This window comes from Osmerus eperlanus, chromosome 2 (assembly GCF_963692335.1).
Source record: "Osmerus eperlanus chromosome 2, fOsmEpe2.1, whole genome shotgun sequence".
Classification (NCBI taxonomy): Eukaryota; Metazoa; Chordata; class Actinopteri; order Osmeriformes; family Osmeridae; genus Osmerus; species Osmerus eperlanus.
Window position 1 is genome coordinate 23,199,423 of NC_085019.1, and position 25,634 is coordinate 23,225,056.

General features: G+C 47.4%; 2 protein-coding genes across 2 annotated transcripts in view; both read right to left on the minus strand.

The window, feature by feature from the left end:
* The window catches only part of stx1b (syntaxin 1B), a 33,696-nt gene extending 14,123 nt beyond the window's left edge, over positions 1-19,573 (minus strand). The window contains exons 1-2 of the mRNA XM_062455011.1: positions 19,271-19,573; positions 1,983-2,057 (exon numbers count right to left, since the gene is read on the minus strand). Coding sequence (XP_062310995.1) covers positions 1,983-2,057; positions 19,271-19,300 — 105 coding nt within the window. The 5' untranslated portion in view covers positions 19,301-19,573. The remainder of the gene's footprint in view (positions 1-1,982; positions 2,058-19,270) is intronic.
* A 1,574-nt stretch (positions 19,574-21,147) lies between these two features.
* prf1.3 (perforin 1.3) lies at positions 21,148-23,773 on the minus strand. Its single transcript, XM_062484005.1, has 3 exons — positions 23,256-23,773; positions 22,102-22,971; positions 21,148-21,778 (listed from the first exon to the last, which is right to left on the minus strand). Exons 1-3 carry the CDS (start codon positions 23,771-23,773, stop codon positions 21,481-21,483), a joined length of 1,686 nt encoding a protein of 561 aa, XP_062339989.1. The 3' UTR covers positions 21,148-21,480.
* Positions 23,774-25,634: the final 1,861 nt, after the last annotated feature.

Genomic DNA, 25,634 nt, shown 5'->3' on the forward strand with positions numbered 1-25,634 from the left:
GACATGGGGAAGAAAAAAGACCGCTCCACAGTGTGACTGTAGCTGTGTGAATACTTCTGCATAAGCCAGGGCGGTTTCCTGTGACTATTACAATTAAAACCTAAACCAAGCTGTGCCCAAGTTCATTTAATCCACCTTCCGGATTCCTGCTAGGCTTGGTTTGAAAAAAAAAAAAAAGATTTCCTCCTGTCTTGACACAAGTTGAGCAAGTTGAGTTGAGGCCAGCTCTGAAGGTGGAGAAGAGTACAGCTAAGCCTGGTTTAATGACTACACTACCCAGCAGCCTTGCAGACAGGTGTTTAGAATTACCACCCTCCAGGGTCTTAAAACCTGCTGATTCACTGTCCTGCCTCGTGCTCGTGCTGTGATTGGCCAGAGAGAGAGGGCTCACTTGGTTTCTCATCTGCAACGGTAGATTGAAAGGCAATTCATCACCAATATTGAGGACAGTTAGTCTGTTCATCGCTGCACTGACAACCAATAGAGTCTAATCGAGTCCATAAAAAGCTATTACATAAGTCGTCTACACTAAAACTCTCCTTCAACAGCAAAGATTAAAGAAGTATAGTCGATGACGTGGCTCATTGTGTGAAATAGGTTCTTTGGGGAGAGCAGCAGTTTGTAGGAGCAGTTGGCATGAGACACGGTGAGTGTTGCAAGGTGGTCGGAGGCAGCTGGAGGTCAACATGAACAGTATGCATCTCCACAGTCTACAGCAGTATGCATCTCCACAGTCTACAGCAGTATGCATCTCCACAGTCTACAGCAGTATGCATCTCCACAGTCTACAGCAGTATGCATCTCCACAGTCTACAGCAGTATGCATCTCCACAGTCTACAGCAGTATGCATCTCCACAGTCTACAGCAGTATGCATCTCCACAGTCTACAGCAGTATGCATCTCCACAGTCTACAGCAGTATGCATCTCCACAGTCTACAGCAGTATGCATCTCCACAGTCTACAGCCTCCACTGCCGACAGCATGGAGGCACTGCAGTCTCACGGCATTAGGGAGAGAAAGGTCAACGTCTCTGGTGTGCCGGACAGAAACACGAGAAACCTAGGGGAAGGACTCGGCCGCTGTTACGACCCCCCAACACACACACACGCTGTGTGTTTCTCTCTCTCTCTCTCTCTCTCTCTCTCTCTCTCTCTCTCTCTCTCTCTCTCTCTCTCTCTCTCTCTCTCTCTCTCTCTCTCTCTCTCTCTCTCTCTCTCTCTCTCTCTCTCTCTCTCTCTCTCTCTCTCTCTCTCTCTCTCTCTCTCTCTCTCTCTCTCTCTCTCTCTCTCTCTCTCTCTCTCTCACACACACACACACACTCTCTCTTTCTCTGTCTATCTCACACACACACACACACACTCTCTCTCTCTTTTTCTCTCTCTCTTTATCTCTTTTGCATCACACATACACACACACATTCTCTCCTTAACATGCCCGCTACTGGTTCACCAATTAGTATGCAAATCACTACAATTTCCCCTGTTAGAACACACCAAACAGGGTTCTGCTCTATTTGCATGCATGGCTCCTCCCCTTTGCCTCATAGCACATGTCCTTGGTACATGCGCACGAGTACTAGGGCAGTTACAGTGACATCCTCTGGTTCAATCCTCCCAAACCGCTCCAGAAATACTCGTCTGTGATGCTAATACGCTGACACACAGTGGAACCCAGTCAGATGCTAGCTGGAAGCTTCCACACACTGTGTCTCCTGAAGGTCATCTGAAATGTAACACTGCATTTGTAATAATTTGCCAATAAACCGGTTGATTTAATGGAAAGCGTGTTTCCTGTGTGGTAAGTTGTTCTTAAGCCTGTGCAGCATCCTGTAATAACTGTTGTAAACAGGGAACGAAGGCCGAGCGTTAAAATGCTTAACGCTCGTTAAATGCAGCTCATATCCTCAAGCTGTACGTCATCAGCAGCTCTTAGTTTACTGTTATGAAAGTCGCTGCTGTTCCCAGACGTGGTCTCACTCACCTGCTCAAAGAACTCATCCATGAAGTGATCTCGGTCCACCTGGACCACCTCCTCATCGTCATCGCTGTCCTTGGCCTGGAGCGGGGGGGGGAAAGAGGGGGACAGGGTTAAACTCTGCCCACACATCACCCTGGTTACGGTTGAACTGTGTGTACATGCTCTCTGAACATGGCGTCCTGTGTACACTCCAGATAGTGGCAGACATGGTGTTTAAGTTAGAGGGGGTGTAGAACAGAATGGTTGTTGTGTATCATACTCGTGTGGAGAAAGAGGGGGGGTAGATTGAGTTTGGATCGGACCATGGGGGGCTGGGACTGTTGGTGGTCACACTGGGTGATGGATTGGGAGTGACCCAGGAGAAAACGTCTGGTTGATCCCAACGTCACACACACACCGGGCCCTCGACGACATGGAATGACGCTCGCTCCATCACTGACCAGAGGAAGGTCAGGAGAGAGAGAGAGAGAGAGAGAGAGAGAGAGAGAGAGAGAGAGAGAGAGAGAGAGAGAGAGAGGGAGAGAAAGGGAGAGTGAGAGAGAGTAAAAAAGGGGGAGAGAGAGAAAAAGAGAGAGAGACAGCAAGTAATAAAGAGAGAGAGAGTAAAAGAGGGAGATAAATGGTAGTGGAAAGGAAGGGCACTGGTCTGAGGTAGACCAGGGGCTTCCAGGGCCTTGCAGCCATGTCTGGTCTGAGGTAGACCAGGGGCTTCCAGGGCCTTGCAGCCATGTCTGGTCTGAGGTAGACCAGGGGCTTCCAGGGCCTTGCAGCCATGTCTGGTCTGAGGTAGACCAGGGGCTTCCAGGGCCTTGCAGCCATGTCTGGTCTGAGGTAGACCAGGGGCTTCCAGGGCCTTGCAGCCATGTCTGGTCTGAGGTAGACCAGGGGCTTCCAGGGCCTTGCAGCCATGTCTGGTCTGAGGTAGACCAGGGGCTTCCAGGGCCTTGCAGCCATGTCTGGTCTGAGGTAGACCAGGGGCTTCCAGGGCCTTGCAGCCATGTCTGGTCTGAGGTAGACCAGGGAGCTGACCATGACACAACACAAGAATTTTACGCAAGTATCATAAACAATCGCCAAAGCGTCCAACTGCGAGGTCGTACAAAGGTCCGAAACAGCCATTTCATTATTCCTCCGCGCAAACAAGACCGTGGAAGAGCAGAAATTGAGCTGTCATCTGTTGGCAAACAGAGGAATTTATAAAATGGCAGCCACACTGGGGGACTGTAGCTCGTATGTTTGGTCGTCGTTACCGTGTCTGCTGGCCAGACGGGAGGAGAGCCGAGTCCTCCCAGCATCCTGCCGGCGACAGCCAGGGAGGGAGGGGGGGAGGGAGGGAGGGGGGGGAGGGAGGGAGGGGGGGGGGCGAGGCGCTGAGGGAGGGGGGGGGGAGCGGGGAGGGGAGGAGCTCAGCCTGCAGACTCAGGCACCGCTGGGTGTGGGACTGGAGTGCTGCAGTCCTGATGGTAATGGACAGTTAACCCTTCAGATGCTGGTGAGCCTCTCTTCACCCGGCCTCCAGGCCTCCACCGCCCCTACCCCTGTTCCTACCGACCCTGCAGCAAGACATCAGCTCCACCCCCCGGCCTCCAGGCCGCAGACTGTGACCCTGGCCTCCCCTGTCATCCTCTGCCCCCAAGACACACTCAAGTCAGCCAGTCTGCCGTGAGAGAAGCGGCCCCAGTCAGACCTCAGAGGAAGCTTACGCATTCACACGCGCATTTACGATGACGTCCGACGCACCGGTCACACGACAAAAGACAGGGTTTTGGTCAAAAGCCAAAGAGTTTGTGCATGAGGTTGTGAAATGGAATCATCTCAAAGGAGTATTATCCTGGAAAGATCAGCTTTAGCCACTTAAGAGAAATCCCTCTTGCGCACAAATGAGAATCTTTGAACGCCCCCTCACACCGAAAATAAAACGGCCGCTCCATGTGCAACAAGCCTTGCACATGGACTCTGTGGGCACAAAAACAAACCTCTGTTCCATATGTGCAGTGTGACAGAGCCAGGATCGCCTTAAGAGGGGGAGCGGTCTCGCATAGTCACGCCAACATCCAAGCGAGAGAACCGTACGATGTTCAATCAGAATCAACAAGCGGTGGCGCTGCCACAGGAAGCGTGCCCCTCCGTCAGACGAGCCTGTGTTGGTTCACACCGCGCTGGGTTCCCATCAGGGGCCACGGTTTTGGAACAGCCTCTCATCTGCATGTGTGGGACTGAGAATGCGGCTCTCAGTCTGAGGCCTGTGCTGGACCGGGACGTGTTACACCAGTGGTTCCTAACCCCGGTCCTCAGGCCCCCTGTCCTGCATGTTCAAGATGTTTCCCTGCTCCAACACACCTGGTTCAAATGAATGGGTTGTTATCCAGCTCTGCAGAAGCCTGCTTATGACCGTTCATTTGAATCAGGTGTGTTGGAGCAGGGAAACATCTAAAACATGCAGGACAGGGGAGCCCCGAGGACCAGGGTTGGGAACCACTGTGTTAGACAGCCTTCAGGATGCTCTAGGGCAGCCTTTCTCAACCCTGGTCCTCGGGACTCCCTGCCCTGCATGTTTGAGATTATTCCCAATTCCAGCACACCTGCTTGAAATGACGCCTGATTAAAAGAAATGTAAACTCAGCAGAAGCCTGGTAACGACCCGTTCATTTGAACCAGGTGTGTTGGAGCAGGGAAACATCTAGAAACATGCAGGACAGGGGGTACCTAAGGACCAGGTTTGAGAAAGGCTGCACGTAGACTTAGATCACTACGGTTTGTGTCTCCGTATATGTGGTTTAGGTCGGTGTCTACTTAACGTTTATGGATGACTTCTAATTAATGTAAAAAAATGACAAAAGAAACATGAGGACTGTGATTCTGTGATCTAAAAGTAGCGGGGGAAACAGCTGAAAGTTCTGGAAACTTTCACAACGTCACACAGAACGTCCTCCTCTTTAACAGTTCTCGGTTCCATCCGTGTATTCCCGACGGTGCTGATGATAATCAGATCTCTTCCTCCCCTGAGGTAAAATATTCTGTCCATTTCCTCTGCATTATTCAACAGCTAAAAGCAGATCTAGCTGCGTTCTGCACACCAACACCGCGGTTGCTGCCACACAGAACTGAAGGAGCCCCAGGTTCTACCAGGAATCATTATAGGCGATTTATTACAGTTCAAATCCTCGAATTTAACCGATAGGCTAATTCTGGATTAACTCTGCCATTTCTTGTTAACCTGCCACAAGGATACACACCCACACAAGCAAGCACTGGTGTAGCACTGGAAATGTATTGGAGATGAAAAATAAGCCTACATGTGGACTAAAAATGCTACAGATGGAATACATTTTCAAAAAGGACTCCAAGGGGAAAAAATCATTGAGATTCAAATGAGGCAATCGTCCAGAATATGATTCTGAAAATATTTTACATTATCAGACCAATATCTCATGTTTCACTATTCGTGATATCTACTATTGTTCCGAGTCCTTCCACCACCTCGTATCATGCGAGTATCTTAGCTACATGCTAGAGAATTAATATTTCCATAAATAGCTTGGCTTAAGCAGATACATATGTTTACGAGCAATCACCTCACACCAGTCCCAGATTGTGTGTGTGTATGCAAGTGTGTTTGTACGTGTGCATATGTGTTTGTGTGTGTTTAGCTCACATAACAACAGAGAGGTACACATACAAGCATCCATGTAAACATTCAGCCTGTAGCTTAGTGATTCTGTGAATATCAACTGCTCTAGTTTCCGTTTTCTAAAACGGTTTAATTCAACTAAGAACTAATGTGATTTCATCACCATATTATCACCATATGATTAACACTTTACAGTGCTATTTTTGTTTGGTTTTTACAGTGCAACCAAAGTGTATTCACACTGTATATGAAGGTCTCACCTGTTAAAAGAGGTCTCACCTGTTAATAAAGCACATTATGAGTAATGTCAGTGAACACAATCTGCTGTTGAACAGGGATGAATCTGTCTGCTGAGTGACAGAGAACACGGGCCATTCAGCGCCTGGCAGCATTTCCCTGGTCACAGTCAGGTTCCGTACAACAGTAGAGAGGCTATATTTGTCTGTTTCCTCACCCCACCCAGACTCAGCAGTAACCCTCTGACATCCTCCACCCCTCTCCACCCCCACCACACACACACACACACACACATACACAGTCACACACACACACACACCCACACATACACAGTCACACACACACACACACACACACACACACACACACACACACATACACAGTCACACACACACACACACACACCCACACACAAAAAGTCACACACACACACACACACACACACACACACAGGGCCCATGGCAGCATCTCCACCCTCAGCTTGCCAACATGCTCAGTTCCGTGCCCGCTCACAGCTCCATCCTCCTGAGCGGTGCGGGATGACTGGGCCAGGAGGCCGCAGTCCAGTAACCAACGGTAACTGGGAGAACGGTGCAATAGGAGTATAGCGGTGCCTGTTATGGGGTGTGGCTGAGCTGGGCACCGAGGGGGAGGGGTGTGGGGGGGGTGGTGACGTAAGAGGATGAGGTGACTGGACGTCCCAGATAAGGTCTAGATGAGGTCTGACAGAAGGCTTCGCTGCAGTCACATCTGCAACTATACCCTCGCTGGAGACATTTACACTGCTCACGGAAATGGTAAAAAATATTTGGAAATACATGGGCATCAGGATTGAAATAACTGGAATTAGTTCAAACACTGAGCAGAGACCAAATACCATAAAATGCATGATGAGTGATTGTCAGATCACCCTGAATTAGCGTGAAATCCACCTGTGTGCGTTTGAATTTGAAGGCCCAGTCAGTCATCGTACGACAGCGCTGGGCTGACTGCAGAACAGCCCGGCTGGGAGTCTGGGACTAGGCGGTCTCGTGAGGGAACCATTTTACCGTGTTCCCAGAAGAACCCTGCTGGGGCTCCGAGCCCTTTCCTCCACCTGGCCAGAACAACACACCGCATCCTGGACGGTAACACAATCCTGCCCAGCATTCTCAAAGTTACCCCCTCGCAGCTGAAAACTGTAGTAAACAAAGTCTACACAAACAACTCGACATAAAAACAAGGATCTGTGAGTCCTGTGGCGGCAGCAGGTTGGGTGAAGCAGGGATGCTGTGGTACAGGGTGTTGACTGGGTGAAGCAGGGATGCTGTGCTACAGGGTGTTGACTGGGTGAAGCAGGGATGCTGTGGTACAGGGTGTTGACTGGGTGAAGCAGGGATGCTGTGGTACAGGGTGTTGACTGGGTGAAGCAGGGATGCTGTGGTACAGGGTGTTGACTGGGTGAAGCAGGGATGCTGTGGTACAGGGTGTTGACTGGGTGAAGCAGGGATGCTGTGGTACAGGGTGTTGACTGGGTGACCCAGATGGGGAGCGGTGTGTGTGCCACTCACCCCTGCGCAGTCAGAAGCCGCCCGGCCTCATGCATGCCAGAGCAGCACAGTGGAAGCTCCAGCCTTCAGAGCTGGGCAGAGTTTTGTGAGTGGAACACGCTTCCGTCATGGTATATTTATAAAGATTCTCGCCAAGAATCCAGCCTGCGGTCTAATCTGCAATCTGCATGTCACAATTTAGTTGCTGAGATACTATATATACAGTCAGGTGCAGGTAAACACTACAACGACAGTAGAGTGTGTGTTTGTGTGTGTGTATTTCACCTTACTGTAACTGCGTGTGTTGGAATTTATGGCCATCATATAAATTAGTAACACCACAAGCATGTCAGAATACTGACACCCAAGATGAACAACAGAACGTTTAGAACAGAATGATTTAATCCTAGACAGTAATTGTCTTAACCTAAGTTTTCTTTATTCGAGTGCGGTATAAAAAAAACAACCGATTCCGAGCTTCTGTAAATTAAAAAAACGGCTGAGTCTAGCTTCTCTCTAGCTGTTTATCTACCGTGTTGACAACGTAACCAGCTGCTTTGGAGGATTTGAGAGCCGACTCCGTCTCATATTGTCTGACTGGAGGAGCAGGGAGGTGTGAGGGTGCAGTAGCAGAGGGCTGGACCAACCAAAGGACATGACATTGGCTCTGCAGTAAATATGTCCACGTAAAATACAACACGAATTATCCCTCTCGGCACTCTGTGTGAATGTATGTGGCGGTGTGTGTGTGTGTGTGTGTGTGTGGATGTTGAGAGAGAGAGAGAGAGAGAGAGAGGATGGAGTGGGGGTGTATGTAAAAAGAAGACATAAAAATGCACACTGTGAGTACAAATACTGTACACAGTTAACCAACATAATTCATAAACCCACACCTTGCATGGAAGCCCATCCTGCCTCCTTCACGCCAAGATGACAGTGGACCAACCCTCAGCTCAAAGGTCTAACCTTCCTTATGAGCGGGAAGACAGGAGTCAGGAGTCAGGTGGCTGAGCGCTGAGGGAATCGGGCTGGTAATCCGAAGGTTGCCAGTTCGATTCCCGGTCATGCCAACTGACGTTGTGTCCTTGGGCAAGGCACTTCACCCTACTTGCCTCGGGGGGAATGTCCCTGTACTTACTGTAAGTCGCTCTGGATAAGAGCGTCTGCTGAATGACTAAATGTAAATGTAAGACCAGGAGCATGCCGTTTCGACACTGTCCACAGTAATCACCCGACACACTCCCGGCTTCCCACAAGCGGTCGAGGACTGCGTCGAAGGCAGGCTATCTCTCTTCGACGGGATTCTACTGCCTTGTATTCTGACGTGTCACGCTTCTATCCTGTCCTACTTTGGGGCAACAGGCTTCTGACGCCCCTGTCAACGGCAGCTCCAGGACCTGTGACGCGACGGGATCGTCCACACACCGGCAGAGCTCGCAGGAGCAGGAGTCTGGGTGTCGTCCTGAGCCGATGACGCTACAGGGGAGCTTCATCCACTGGCTCACTTAACACTCTCTCTTTCTCTCTCTGTGTGTGAGCGAAGCACGCCTGTTAGTGAGAATGAGCACACATATGTGTACACGCGTTGTGTTTGTGTGCATATTAATCTGATTAATTTGACTGACTGCGCTCTGACTGTTTCAACCCTGCAGCAGGGAGAGGGAAGGAGGGGAGAGGATGAGGGAGGGGTCAAGAGAGAGGAGAGGCTGTGGGGGAGGGGACGCAGGAGGAGGAGGAAGAGAGTGTGTGGGGGAGGGGAGTGAGAGAGAGAGGGAGGGAGATGGAGAGAGTGTGTGGGGGAGGGGAGAGCGGTTGTAGCTACCACACAGGATGTAGGTTAAACAGCATCTGTTACCATCTCAAAAAAAAAAAAAAAAAAAAAAAATGTGTTCTAATTTTCATGTGAGGACAGGAATGACGATCCATCTCCTGGGTCATCACTGTACCCACCCCTCCACCCCTCCATCACAACCCCACCTTTCAGCTCCCTGTCAGCCAGAGTTATATAAGGCTGGGTGACCTCAGGTGCGGGGGTGAATACTGATGCCACATGCATCTTGCCCTCCCCATAGTCCATCTGTGTGATTGGACAGGCATTATCCAACCGTCAACTCATCCTGGTAACCTCTAGGGATGGAGGGATGAAGGAATGGAGGGATGGAGAGAGGGATGGAAGAATGGAGGGACGGAGGGATGAAGGAATGGAGGAATGGTGATAGGAGGGATGAATAAATGGAGGGATTGAGGGATGGAGGAGGGATGGAGGGATGGAGGAGATATGGAGGGAAGGAGGGATGGAGGAGAAATGGAGGGAAGGAGGGATGGAGAGAGGGATGGAAGAATGGAGGAAAGGAGGGATGAAGGAATGGAGGAATGGTGGTAGGAGGAATGAATAAATGGAGGGATGGAGGAGAGATGGAGGGAAGGAGGGATGGAGGAGAGATGGAGGGATGGAGGAGAGATGGAGGGAAGGAGTGATGGAGGAGAGATGGAGGGAAGGAGGGATGGAGGAGAGATGGAGGGATGGAGGAGAGATGGATGGAAGGAGGGATGGAAGAGAGATGGGGGAAGGAGGGATGGAGGAGAGATCGAGGGATGGAGGAGAAATGGAGGGAAGGAGGGATGGAGAGAGGGATGGAAGAATGGAGGAGAGGAGTGATGAAGGAATGGAGGAATGGTGGTAGGAGGAATGAATAAATGGAGGGATGGAGGAGAGATGGAGGGAAGGAGGGATGGAGGAGAGATGGAGGGATGGAGGAGAGATGGACGGAAGGAGGGATGGAGGAGAGATGGAGGGAAGGAGGGATGGAGGAGAGATGGAGGGATGGAGGAGAGATGGAGGGAAGGAGGGATGGAGGAGAGATGGAGGGAAGGAGGGATGGAGGAGAGATCGAGGGATGGAGGTGAGATGGAGGGAAGGAGGGATGGCAGAGAGATGGAGGGAAGGAGGGATGGAGGAGAGATGGAGGGATGGAGGAGATATGGAGGGAAGGAGGGATGGCGGAGAGATGGAGGGAAGGAGGGATGGCGGAGAGATGGAGGGATGGAGGAGATATGGAGGGAAGGAGGGATGGCGGAGAGATGGAGGGAAGGAGGGATGGCGGAGAGATGGAGGGATGGAGGAGATATGGAGGGAAGGAGGGATGGCGGAGAGATGGAGGGATGGAGGAGATATGGAGGGAAGGAGGGATGGCGGAGAGATGGAGGGATGGAGGAGATATGGAGGGAAGGAGGGATGGCGGAGAGATGGAGGGATGGAGGAGATATGGAGGGAAGGAGGGATGGCGGAGAGATGGAGGGTTGTCGAGATCTTCACGCAGAGGGACCAGGGAGATCAGGAAGAAACACTTTTCCCAACGAGGGCCCTGCTGCTATCACTTAGCATCTTAGCAGCTTCTCGTGTTCCACAACATGGCCTCCCCACAGGTACCTGGGGAAGAGCACGAGCCGAGCTGAGGTACCGGGAGGAGGCTAGGGCTGGTCTCCATCCACCCCATCCCTGGCTATCCAGGAAGACCTCTCCCGACCGGAAGAAAAACGAGTTTTGTTTGTTTGTTTGTCCGTTTGTCAGTCGGACCGTGTCAGCTTTGTTATTCAGTCTCCATGTTGATGTTTATTTATTTTTATCAACCGACATTGTGATGCTGCATGAGTTTCTTGGGATAAAATGGAGGCGCGCAATAATGGAGGAGGAACGGAGCAGGGATGCTCCGAAAGGAACGCAAGGTTTCCAGACTGACTCAACGTAAACCCAGGGGAGCATCTTAAGTGAAGTAACAAACAAGGTCAGGATGTGAGAGCAGCGGGCTGAACCAGGAATGCAGCAGCCACAGGCTCTGGGACAGACTGGACTACAATTCCCAGATGTGGGACTGCTAAAGACTGGACTACAACTCCATGAACTTGTTCACAACAAGTCTAACAAACCAGAGAGGAGCGTTGACACAGTGGTGATTATTTGCACGGGAAAACATCAAGCATAGAGAAGGAGCTACGTGTGAATTCATTTAATTTAAAAAACTTCTCAAATCAATGCACTCATAGATTGAATAGCACATTAATCAAATTAGTGGAAGTAATATTAGGGGGACAACTTACAAAATGGCAGTTATATCTATATATTCAAATGAATTTATTGAACCAAAATAGATCTGGTCTGATGGCTCTTGTCACAGGTTGTCATCAGCACACATGTGGAGGGATACACAGAAGTGTGGCGCTCAATAATCGCAACATCAAATCCAAACCCTAGTATGGATGTTTTGGCCTGAGTGCAGACCACACATATTGAACATAAACAATTAACTATTTTGTCAAAATAGTGTAAAATAATGTTAAAACTGATTATGTATACATATGCAGTACTGTGGTGAAGTCTTAGGCACCTAAGAATTTTTACATTAATATTGTCTCGAAAAAAAAAAAAATGTCTTCTGTATTCTGTATTCAGCTTTTTCTTTTAATTATTTCGTGAAGCATTTATTTTTATTGTTTTGCCCAAGACTTTTGCCCAGTACTGTATGTCTCTGCCAGGCATTCATCAGGTACGCTTTACAGTGTGACAGGAAATGTGACGAATGTGGGCATGAGACTGTACACCATCGCTCTGACTCAGGTTCCCCAGACCCTGCCAAGACCGCCCCTCCCCCCCCCCCAGCTCTGCCTCCCCGGGGAATCACAGATGAGAAACAGAGACAGGTTGCAGTAGCTGCCAAGGCCTTTTCAAGACATTACAACGTAACCAATTCCCAGAATTCCATGAGTCATTTAATCAATACATAACAGCAAGTGTGAAGTGTGGTTCGACACACACACACACACACACACACTAGTCACACGGTTCTGAAGCACCCAGCTTTTTCTTTTTACAAAAATCCAACTATGCCGGATTCTCTCTGCTGTATCTTATTCATGTCGCTAGAGAATATGTGCTTTTAATGTATGTTTTTTTTTCCCCGGCTTAGAGCAAATTGCCAATTAGGAAGATGAAGCTGTATTGGGCTATTGATTGATCGACCGTTGCTGCCTCACTTGCTGCCTCACTTGCTGCCTCACCAAATTCCCCAGACGATGTACCGTCCTGTCTTATTTCTCCCACAGCTCATGAATGTGGGAGGAAATCTGTGATCAATTACATATTCAACACGAGACAGCCTCAGAAACGTCAATGCATCAATCAGGCCACCAGACAGAGGCTTGGCTCTCTGAACACCAGAGCACGCCACAAGCCCACACGCAGCACTGGGAGTGAGCAGCACCACGTGTAGTGTTTGTTCACATACGAAAGCCAAGCACAAAAGCAAAATGTCAAACTCAGATTGTGAGAGATCAGGGAGTATTTATTAGGAAACAGTGACATGACATCTCAGTGATCTGTGTGTGAAACGACGATGGACTTGATTCGAAGAATTCCTTCAACATTCTAGGGTGACCTTATGTTGTCCGATTGTTGTGAATGTACTGTAGTGTTAATGCACTATGGTTGTAATTTAATATATGAATTGTGTGTACTGTCATCAAGACGCAGGCTTGTTAATATTTCTTACACTGATCCGTTACCTTCCAATCAAATAGCAATTTAATCTTTCATTAACCCGAAAGCCAAAGCAATGACCTCTTTCCCCTCGAACATGAGAACATCCATCTGACCTTCCTGAACTGTCGCAAAGCAACTAGCAATTTTAGAAGATCTGGAATGGAGGTCATGTTCATTGACACCGCAAGAGATAATCTACTCAATATTTAATTGAAAGTCAAATGTTTTACTGACGTATCATCATAAAAGAATGCAATTAATATGAACTGATTTCAGATGAAAACAATTCTCAGCCAGCTCTTTCTTTAATCATGTGTAAAAATGTTTTGAAACTTCAATACTTGAAGGAGTCCTTCCTGATTCCAGAGCACTGCTTCATGAGGTGTAGTGTCCTAATCTTTAATCTCTCTCTCTCTTTCTATTTCTCTTTCGCTTTTTATGTCTCTCTATTTCTCTCTCTCTTTCTATCTCTCTCTCTCCCTCTCTCTCTGTCTCTGTCTCTCCCTCTCTCTCTCCCTCTCTCTCTCATCATCTCTGACTGCCAAACAACGAGGTATCTGGGTGGAGTCAGCCAACTGTAAACTCTAAGTTACTGTACCTCTGATCACGTTCAAATGTTACTTGATCAGTAGGAGGATCACTGGCCAGGGACAACTTTAGCAGTTGCAACCTGACCCTTTTGATTCTTCTCATGTGCCCAGGCCCAAGCCTTGATGTATGCTATATGTTTGGCCACATTTCAGCCTCTATCATTCTGTCAAACTATATAAAGCTCTGAGATCAGAACTCAGTCCATGCAGACTAATCACTTATCAGGTTCATTTAGAGGCTGAAGTTGTTGGCAGAGAAGTAAGCAGACTGAAATGCCTGATCAGCAAGTCAAGAATGTTCCGCAATGACATTTACAGTAAAACTGCAAGCTATTCTTTCTAGCAGATACACAGAAGCCAAATGACTAAGTATGAATTATTCGATTACTCATTTTAAAGGATTTAGTTGTCTCAAAAGCTGGGAAAACATCCAAGGACTGTTGTTTCAACTGAGCAAAATCCAAACCCATAAACGTCTGTGTGCTCCACAGAGCTGTCAGTGTGAGGCCCTCACATCATTTCCTGTCAGGTCACAACTCAGTCTGAGACATTTACAGTAAAGAAATAAAAGACTACCAATGAGCTTCCGGACCACCTGAATATGATAGGCTTGGCAGAGTCACTCCAAACCCACAGACATCATTCATATGAGAAACCAGACACATGCAAGTAGCTGAAAATCAGAAAGAAAAATAGCATCTCACAGTCAGTCAGAGTCGTGGGTAACAAATATTAAAAGGACTTCAAAGTCCTTCTGACGTGGGCTGATTCATGGTTAACCTTTATAAAAGATGTCTCACAATCAAATGTCTTCAACATTATAATAGTTGAATGGGACAAAATCCTTAAATGAATGCCAGTGCTACCTGAGTTTAAAAATGTGACTGTTCGTTGAGAAGGTCATTAATAACACCACACTGGCGCCAACAATTCCAATTGCCATTAAAGGGTCTAGCATCCCATTCAAGTCCAGCGAGCTTGAACGAACACGTACACGAACATTAACTCTTTACTGGAGGAAGATTTGTGGGCCAAAAGAACGTGGCTTCTCTGCTGCAGGACTCTCACCCACCCTCCCGTCTGTCTCCTGCCTTCCCTCTGTGTGGAACCACGGCAACACTGCCACCTCATCGTCAAGCTTAATCACTTTGAGATCTTCAGATAAAACCATCACTCGCTGGCTAAAAGCTGCATAGGTTTACGAGGAAGGAATTTCACCAGTATTCCGGTTCACAGTAAGAGTGTGTGTGCTGTTTTCTGTATGTACGTGTGTGTTTTATGCGTGCGTGTGCGGTACCCATGAACAGCTCTGGGTTTTCTATCCAGTGGCGGTGGCTGCCCTTGGCAGCGAATGACCTCACGGAACACAATGTCCCAATGTCCCAGCATCCTCCACTCTCAGGCTCAAACCAGGGGAATGAGCCGTGGAGACAAGGCTGGAGCCAGCCTCTAATAGGGTGAAGTCAGGTAGTGTCACTCCATCTCTAAATCTCCATCTCATGCGCAGTGTAGTTGACTGAAAGCCGTAGATGAAGCAGCCTACTTGCGGAATCAGGAACCTACACGCAGTTTCCTCTGGGTCCTTTTCAAACGTGCTTTGATAGGTTACCCTGAGACGCCGTTTGATCCAGACCCACATGCAAAATCCCGGACCTATCCTTAATCTGCCCCTCTCCCAATGCGCCGCGGCGATAGGACCGAGGCGCCGAACGACGCCGGGCCCTCGGAGCTGCGAGCTCCTCTCCCAGGCTGCGTCTGGTTGGGGGCGGGGCGGAGGGGGGGGGGGCGCGGGGCTCATGCATGTTACATGAGCAGCTGACGGATTCGCTCCGGCTCCTGAGACCATCACAGGGCCAGCACATGCAGATCCTGCCATCAATCACGTGACAGACATCCCTTCTCCTCAGGTGAAGATGTGCAAGGACTGATGAAGCCGGCTAGTGGGGGTGGGGTGGGGTGGGGGGGGGAGTCAGCCTCTTTGAGATGAGATTATTTGAGATGAGATGAGGAGAAGGAATGGTTTTGGTCATCTTGCCCATGAATGATCTTGCATTGTAATGCATGCCGTCGTGGTACACCAGCGGTCCTGTAATCTGCGCTCTCATTCCTCTGGTGGGGATGGATGAGACCAGAAAACCAAACTCCGAAGCATCTGAACTGTAAAATGTGCTGTCTGGGGGGCGTTCTAATGACATTAACACAGAACGTCACGTAGGGGAGAACGGATTTGAGAACATCTGAATGATATGATTCAGATCAAATCTGTTACGGGAGGGTCACAGCCGGCCTGCACGTGACCCCATGTCAAAGACGAATGTTGCGTGGTCCCCGGAGACTCCCTTATCTCAGTTTTAGTCCCAGGCTTTTGAATACAAAGTATTTACTCCCAGAGAAGCACCGGTTTCTTACAAGATATCTCTCAGTGACAGGTCTGGGTCCGGACGAATGACAAAATTGTGGCGCTGACTGGAAACGATGGGCTGTAGTCCCACAACCCAGAGGTCTCTTGTGCTGGTCGTGGAGGGCAGGGAGAGGCCCTTGCCCTTGCAAAGGCTCAAGGAGAACCACAAGCACGAGCCAGGAGGACATATCACCGCACTAACACGGCAGCAGGGTAACCAATTGTCTGCTGTTGTCATTGGTGCTGTGCTGTGGCATGGCTCTGGTGCCTGTGGGCTGAGGGCACGAGGTCAGGCGGGGGTTCAAATTCACTCTGGCCAATTCGTGTCCATTACAATAAATGGGACCCTTCTTAAACGCTGTTTTTATTTGAATTTAATTTTTACAGCAGATTACTGCAGTTATCGACAGTATTGTACTGTAGATTAAATCAGATATCTACGACTTTTCACTGTAGATTACATCAGATATCTATTGTGTTTTTCCAGACTGCTTCACTTATGTAGCTATTAGATATAAAAGAAATGAACTTCAACACGAGATTATAGTTTAGGTTTTGACGGGAGAATTTCAGGATAGGGGGAGTGCAACAGGGTATTTATAACAGAGGAACATTCCAGTAAATTCATACAAAAAAATCTGTCTCAATCAAAAACATTTAGCCATCTCAAACATATTATGAAAGCAATGGGCTTGATCAAGGAACATCACCTAGAAATAACACAAATACTACCCTAGTTAAACGTGTATTAATATAGGTATGGTGGACATGCAAGTGTCCATGAGTCTCCATAGCTGGGCCACTCGTTCAATTCATTTAAATGATTCTGACTGGCAACAGTTAAAAAAGAAGTGAACCCCGCCCATCTTGCACCATCCCAGCCTACTTGATACCGTGACAACAAATATCTAACAGTAAACCTGAATAACTGTTTAGCATAGCAGTGTACACTGTTGTGCACACCCCTGAATTACAGTCAGACAGACACAGCTCTCTCTCTCCATAATAACCCTGCTCAGAGTGATGTTTTACGATGACACACAGATATTACATTTTAGTTGTGCTCTGGAAACCCTCTTAGTGTTTAATGACGTTAATTCACACTCACAATATAAATGTATTCAATCACTTTTTAAATTAATATTGATCTATTTTCTTCAAGGGCAACATCCCGTTAAATATATAGGGGCCAGGAAGGAAGAACAAATGTGTGCGTGCGCCTGCGCGCGCGTGCAAGCGTGTAGCCTACCTATGTGTGAATGACAAGGATCGATACTACTTTTATGAGTAAGGAATTCTGTGGTGGAACCATCACAGTCTGTATCCGAACCTCCCTTTCCCGGAGAAATACATAACGCTGTCGGCTGAGAACAGTTTAATCTCTGGTTGATGGTGTGAGGTGAAATTTCACATGAATTATGTCTCTCCTCAACCGGACCACTCACCCATTCATAATCAGTGAGCTTGGAACGGACATTAAACCCCCCTACCTCGACGGTCTAGCGCCAGCCTTCTATCCTACAGCGAAATAGACGATATAGACCCGGTAAATATAGCCGGCCACTCTTCTGCTCTCTCATACACGTAGGCCTACACATTCGGTAAAACCCGTGCACACACGGGTCTTGTTCGGTTAAGGACGATGTAGCGCCACGTACACGTCACAGTGATGTTGATGATTACATAAAATGCAATTATTACCAAATGATACGGCATCTGTTACCGGAATTAGCAACGTGATTTGCTGTAACCTTTTAATATTATAATAGGTTATTATACACCATAACGTCTACATATAGGACGGTTTATCTATTTCACTTTTGATATTAAATGAGCCAATAGGGAAGGGCAGGGGGAGGGCCGGGTCAAACCCAAACGTTCGCTAATTTGTAAGGAAACAACCTAAAAATACAAACCCTTAACATATCATTCACGCGTCCATTAAGCGATTAGATGTAGGCTATGCTGCGGCCAAGACACGAACGTCATAACCAATAGATGTTCGTGGTCTACCAACATAATCTGCAGTGGGCAGCGAGGCATGAGCACTGCCAGATCAGGGGTATCTGTGTTCGGCATTTCAGTGAAACGGAGCAAAAGCCCATATAGGTGCACCTGCTGACCAAAAACCATCGCGGTGACCGTAGCAGTTGGAATAATTTGCTCACGCTCACAGCAGTGCAGTAGGTATAGCTTATCTCTGCTGCAGCCTGTACGGTGCTTTTGGAAACAATTACACTAAATCACACAGACACACACACACGCGCGCACACACACTATGGTAAGGTGCAGAGCGGCAGTGAGTCCAGGCGTTTCCTTTCGGATAGGCTGCTGTATTGATCTCTAGTCGTTTTAGGCTGGGCAACGCCAAAAACCTATCGGGCCTAACATTGATTGAATTGGCTCGAGAATTGAACACATAGGCTACCTATTTTAATAAACTCAAAAACCTCGGCTAACTCGAATTATTGTGGTGGTCATTGCTGTGCAATAGGTTATCTCGTAACCGTGTTCGTTTTAAATAAGTGTGTGTGGTTCTCCATCACAGGGAATCACCGAGACCGTGTTGCAGATGCTGGCATAGCATGGGTTCTCCAAAACGAACCCGATTGAACCCCGTAGTGTCAGGAAAGGGTTACGATTCAGCCGTCCTTGGTGTGAAATATTCGTTTATAAATCAATTAATGATCTCAAGTAAAACTAGTCGCAGAAATGTCAACTCTTAAAATACGACCCTCTAACATCGCCGTAATCGACTTCTTTAAATTCCCTATAATGCACTTAATCTATCAATCCATGATATGAGAAAATATACATTTGGCGAGGCATTCCTGATGAGAATATTTATTTCGGACATGGGTAGATGCTATTGCTTTCTGTGTGACTATCTTCACAGGCTTTGCATGTTAAGGCCAACTGTCCATCCATATTAGCCAGCACTAAGCATTCATAAGAATATATTGATTAGGATGATTGAGCTAAGAAGGTAACAGGATTTATTTGTTTCCTTGTGAATGCAGTTATCATCCTACAGACTATAACTGCATTGTGACAAAGATTTTTGAGCGAACTCTTTTTCCACCATGGTCATGTTCCATGTAGCCTATCAGAGCACGCTTGGGCACCACTATTAACAGTGAAGGAAACATACATCCGAAATAGGAAAAAGACATCCGAAATCAATACAATAAAAATAGATTAGTATCCTCAGTGAATAAAATTCAATGATGTAGGCTAGGCTAGGCTATGCCTAAGCTAGAAGCTATATTGTCAGGCGCTGACGCCCGATTGCGGTGAGGATTGGGGAGGGAGGAGGAGAGAGGGACCAGTAAAGGAGGAAGGCAGGAATGGAAGAATATAAGCTTACGCTTCGTAGTTCTTGCGTACGGTCCTTCATTGTTTCCCCGCCGTGTTGGCTAAATTATAATCGCCTAGGATGTTCGCCCTCGTTGTCTTCTTATGTCCAAGGTTCCGACCGTTTTATATTTTCTTCTAGTATTCAAACCCGGGGTTTGCGTGTCCCCTGTGAGCTACCTTCTCTCTCTTTTTTCCCCCTTTTTCCTAGTCCCCCTGTAAGGTGCTCGTGCGTCCTCCTCGGCGGTGCAGTGTCGCCCCGCAGCGCGCTCCGGCTCCAGCAGCAGCAAACGAATGCAATACGAGCGCGGTACTGATGCTGCAGAAAAAAACGGATGAAAAAAAGAAGCGATGCGGAGGGATGGAGCCCCGTGCGCACGCGCGGTCTCTCTCGCTCCATCTCCATCATTTTACCTGCTTCCCCTCCCCCTCCGCCCTTTTCCCCTTCGGTGTCTCTCTGCAGCGCGTAATCGCCTGACGCTCCATGCCAACCAGGGAACTGTAGTTTGTTTCAGGTGAATGAAAATCATTCGGTGGAATTTGTTGCCGATGACAGAATATAGATGCCAACTAAAACCAAGTGCTCTTCTCCAAAGAGCGGTTTCCTTGATGGGCGGGTGGTCTAGGCTACCGAGAAGGAGATTAAATAAATGCTGGATGGGTGATTCTACCAAATATCATGTTTTCAACGCTAGCCACACGCTTGCTTCCATACATATGCATGTAGTGTCCTGTCTACGAAATGGCAAACGCCACTGTAGCTAAAGACAATCTGGTGTCGATTTAGTGATCGTAATTAATAAATGTGCCAGATATGTTATTTGCAGATCATGATAAGACTACGGTCATTTAATTTGCGATAATGTTAACGAGATCAAGTTGCTGTATATGCATGTGTGTGGCAAGACCGCTCTATCAACCAACACAGTGAAGAAGTCATATAACTGATGGTTTAGGCCCATGTCACTAATTTGTGTGTTTGGAACCTTTTTAGAATTCACCTTCACTGCCTCGTCAATCCAAATGAGAAGGGGAAAAAAACGGAATTCAGAAACTAATATTGCATTTTCTAAATATAATACAATACTTCCCTTAAATAAACGAGGAAACGTCACAGGCAGCACCGAAAACCAATTTGAACAGAGTGGGACACGTGAACGCTATACTTACTGAAAAGAAAAATAGTTGAAAACCCTTTCACTGAGATCTGAGTCAAAAACTATGTATACACTTTAAATAAATATGCAAAAAACACTCCTAATATTGATACAAATGTCAGGAGAGTTTTGGGTGTGTTACAAAAAACAATGACATTGACTATCCAGTAGAATTACTACTTTGAAACCTTGATTACTCTATATTGATGATAAAGTAGGTCATAAATGTGCAAAGTCGTCTTCAGTTTTCATCCAGAATCCTGCTAGCTTCTACTAAATCACCTCACAATTCAAAATCTGCCACATCCCATCCTAAAAATCCCTATTTAATGTTGATGGTTAACTAGAATTTCTATGCTAATGTTACTATTCATCACATGATTTATGTGAAGGTCACTACAGGTACCTCACGATTATTGTATTAATCATAAAATTACTGTTGCTGTCATGTGGTTTATTATAACATAGAAAGTTACATATCAGGTGAGGAAATGTATTTTCTCTGATTAACATGTGAAATCATGACATTAAGCATAAATACAGAAGGTGAAGAAAAAACAAAAACAAACAAACAACCACAAGAAACTATGGAGAAAAGTTTAAACATGAACCGTTTGTCAGCTGGGACCCAGTGGTGAGATACAAGTGCAAGCATGAGCTAGGATAGTGCTACATAATGCTACGTAATGCACATGAAAAAAATATGTTCAATTAACACAATATCATTCTCAATCTAAACTTCACCAATCAGAAATAGTTGCACGCAAAACGTTTTATTTGTAGCTGCTTTTTTCTTTCTCTGTAGGCAGAGGCCACCCACTCTGTCCGTTGAGAGTTGTGGTCGTATTCTGTGCATGTCTAAGGACATGACCACAGTCCTCACCATCTGCAGAACATCAGCAAAAACCACGTTACCGTTCTTCATCAAGCTGGTGTGAAGCAAAAACAACATCCCCTTCTCTAGCCCGAGTGAGGGTTTCATACTACCAAGCTAACAACGCTTCAAATAAACTACAGGGCCGTTCACCCTGTAATCCCCCGTCCCTGCTGCCCACAGAGCTCCTCTTCACAGGAAGGTGGAGTTGCGGGCAGCAGGGCCCTGCTGGAAGGAGGTCCCCACGTCCCCACCAGGGTCCCCGGCGTCAGGCAGCCCATCCAGGGAACTAGGGGAGGGGGAGTAGTCAATGCACAGAGAGCCCTTCAGGCTGGGCCCGCAGACCACAGACATCGTCACGTACAGAGAGCCGTGTTTCAGCTTGAACATCTTGCTGACGTTCACGCCCTGAGTGGGGATGATCAACGCAGTGCCCAGGTGGTCGTCGTTCCAAACGCTGTCGCGGTCCCACACCTCAAACTTCACAGGTCTGAAGAGGACGGGGGAGAGAAGGTGTCAGGTGGTGTGTGTGAGGTGCGCCCTCCTAAAGCAATCTGCAGTCGGGACAATTTCATTTAGTTACTTTTCAGGTTTTCTAGCCTACTCGCTGTCTTTAAATGCACTTGAACATGTATATGTTTACATATTTCAACCAGAAACCATTTTATTATTTGATCGGAACACTGACAAGCAAATACCAACAAACAATGCTTGTGTCCTAATGTCCAGCTTAACGTCGTTTACAGTCTAGCCATGTTTAAAATGCCACTAGAAACAACACTGTTTTACCAAGAATCTGAACTTAAAACTCACGTTCTGCTCCCCAACTCCACCGTCCCAAAGTGTATCTTGAAATTCCACGCAGGGAAGTCATTGTTCCATATCACTGGAGTGGTGTCTCCTTGATTGCCGTAGAACACCTTCACGTAACCATCCGTTTTGGAAATGTAGTCCCCCCAGAGCCCCGTCGCCCGGACAACCGTCACGTTCATCCTCCCTATGCCCGGCTTGGTGGGGCAGCAGTTGGAGTTCACCCGACTGTGCCCGCTGCACGAACACGCACAGTTTTTGTTCCGCCGGCCCATGCTGCACCCGGACGGACAGGCGGTGGAAATGGCGTTGCGCATGATGTAGTCTCTGATGGCAGTGCGCAGGTTCGACTCCAGGATGGGGTTGTTCCTCACCAGCGTGTGCAGAGAGCTCAGCTGGTAGGAGACCATTCCGGGAAGTGTCTTCAGAGATGCGAGCCACTTCTTGTAGTTGGACTGTTTACCGGGTTGGAACAGGAGGTCCGCAACTTCTCCGTTGCCGCCTTGGACCTCGGTGACGCGGTCGGAGAAAGTCCCCGAGAAGCTCAGGCCTGTCTTGAGCTTCTTGCTCTGGGTTTTGCAGTATTCGGTCGATGCTTTGATTTCGATGCCCTTGATAACGGCGCTGGCCTCGACGCCCAGGCAGTTGCTGACAGAGTGGGTGGAGAGGCCGTTCATGGAGGCCTGGCAGGTGCGCACGGCCGTGGTGGAGTGCACGCGCCCCCCCAGGTCCACCCTGCGGATGTAATGGGTGCCGAAGATGGAGAGGAAGTGGTCGTAAGCTTTGTGGCTCTTCGGTTCGATGGTGGTGGGAAGGTTCTTCAGAGCTTCTTGAAACTCTTTGCCCAGAGGAGGGGTGCTGTGGAGACGAAAGCTACGAGGACAGGAGAGCAAACAGCGACGACTTGAATGTGAGGGTGTATTGTTTTTGGTTCCAAGGGACTTAATACAGAAATGACGTCATAGATTTAAAAAAAAGCATTGGCAAGAACGTAACTGTTTAAGCAATTTGAGACTGATTTAACCAAAATACATTATTCTGGAATCCGACACGAAATACGCAAGTCGAAAAACGTAACCATGTAAATATCTATACATACTGTATTCTTGATGATATCTACTATACATAAATATAAATACTGTACAAAAATCACTCACGTGTAATACTTGCATTTGAACTCGTGGGATGTGAAGGAGTACTTGTCCTTGCGGGAGTGACTCTGGGCGAACGAGGACGACTTGGAGTGTGTTCCTCCAACTGCCACTCCTCCCACCTTTGGAAGTCCCAGACCGACCTTCCAGCTCACACTGGTGGACGTGCTGCTCTCCTTCACGACGGACATGCTCGACTCGAACATCTTGCTGCTCAGGCTGCGACGGCACAGCACCTTGATGCGCCAGTCCACCACCGACAAGGGCAGCTTCTGTGTCTGGTTCATCAGTCTGTTGTGGCACAGCGTGCAGTTGGCATTGTGTCCGCTGCCGTCCATGAAGTTCCTGACGTCCACCACGTAGGCGCCGGACGTCTGCATCTTGACGATGTCGAAGCCCTCGCCCACCAGGTTGTGCCCGGGGACGAACTGAGCCGCATGGCACTCGGTGAAGGTGCCCGTGTGGCAGCCTCTGGACGGAGGGGTGAAGAGGAGGAGGAGGAGGAGCAGAGGAAGGGAAGGCATGGCCGGGCTGGAGAGGAGGGGTGAAACTGAGCATCAGGAGGAGAAACAGATTGTATTGGCTTTTAACCCTTGTGCTGCCTTCGGGTCACATGACCCAAAGGTTCATAACGAACCATCGTTGTGTTTACCCAATTTTATTCAAAAACAAATAAAAATAATTTTCTTTTCATTTTCGCAATGTGGGGGGTCTGAGACAGCCCGACGGTTAAAAGAAAATGCTTCACTTTGTCTTTGTATGCGGTAAAGTTGTCGCAATATGACGGTGGGTCACAATGACTGATGGGTCAGAATGACCCGAAGATAACACAAGGGTTAAGTTGTTTCTTGTATAGGAGGAGAGGGATTTTTGGTTTCGTCCATTTTTGGTGTGTTATAATACGAATAACAATAATATGAAATACAAATGTAATATGTTACCAAAGATTTGCACGGGGAAAGTATTCATAAATGCACTGAAACAATCATGCTGCCAGGTACATGTCTGATCCAGATGACACAGAGAGGGAAGCCGTAGTAACACAGACATACTGCAAACCAACCACAGTGTGCTGTATACATTACTGTATACATTACTAAAAGTCATGCATTCAAATAACTTGGCTTCGGACTTAAAGCAATAACTTGATCACAGCGATATATAGGAAATCTATGATCATGTTTAGTCATTATTTTTACAAATTCATTCTAACTCTAAAACAGGTTGAGTCAGTTGACTCTAGTGCATGTGCAATAAAGTCTGAAGCTTCATAAGTGAACTATAATAATAATAATGTATATTATTATACAATTATATTGATATAATAATTAAATCACACTGACAAAAAAGTTCAGATATAATATTCACATGAAATCCATGTAAAACCAGTTGCACCAATTTACAGATTAAAATGACAGAATATAATAGTATTGAGTTATATTGTATCAGTCAAACTTACCTATTATGTTCAATGGTATGTTGATGTGGGTCAAAAGGAATCATATCAGTGAAGTAAAACCTTCTTTATGTATCTTTATGTACTACGTTTGTCAGAGGGCGGTGGCCAAACTGGTCAAAACCACAGTTCAGCTCAAGCCTTCAAATGACACATGTATATGCACTTTCTGTAGTCACACACCCCATCCTGATGTTCTCTGCTCTCTCATGCTCTAACACACTGTTTCTCACCCTTCCACACACTGGAACAGTACATTCTGACAGTCCGGTGAAACCGGACTGTCCTTAGAACCCACGTCTCCTTCACCTCAGAGTTGTAGTTGGGACAGGCTGGGCTCTAAACGCACAGACCCTCGGTCATTTACACGATGAAACATTCATGCTCGAGACTCTAAAATCTGACAATGTCAAATGATTCATCAACGATGCACATTTCAATTGACCCGTGGACTGTCCACATCAGTAGCTGTCATCTCCACCTTCATGTCCTCCTGTCATGCCTTGACTGCTGTACTGCAGTGGATAAACACTGCAGTAGTTGGGGATCAGATGGCTGAGCGGTTAGGGAGTCGGGCTATTAATCAGAAGGTTGCTGGTTCGATTCCTGGCCGTGCAAAAATGACATTGTGTCCTTGGGCAAGGCACTTCACCCTACTTGCCTCGGGGGAATGTCCCTGTACTTACTGTAAGTCGCTCTGGATAAGAGCGTCTGCTAAATGACTAAATGTAAATGTAGTTATGGCTCAACTGGGTCTGGCTGGTGACTCCGAGTGTATATCACCACACAAATGCTACACGTTTGTTGGAATCTCTCAGCGGATACACAGGTGTTGATGTGTCTCATTTGTCTGTAGCCAGTTAGACTGTTAGAGACAGTTGGTGTCGATACAGCAACACACCCATGCTAAAACTCTGAGCTGAGACATT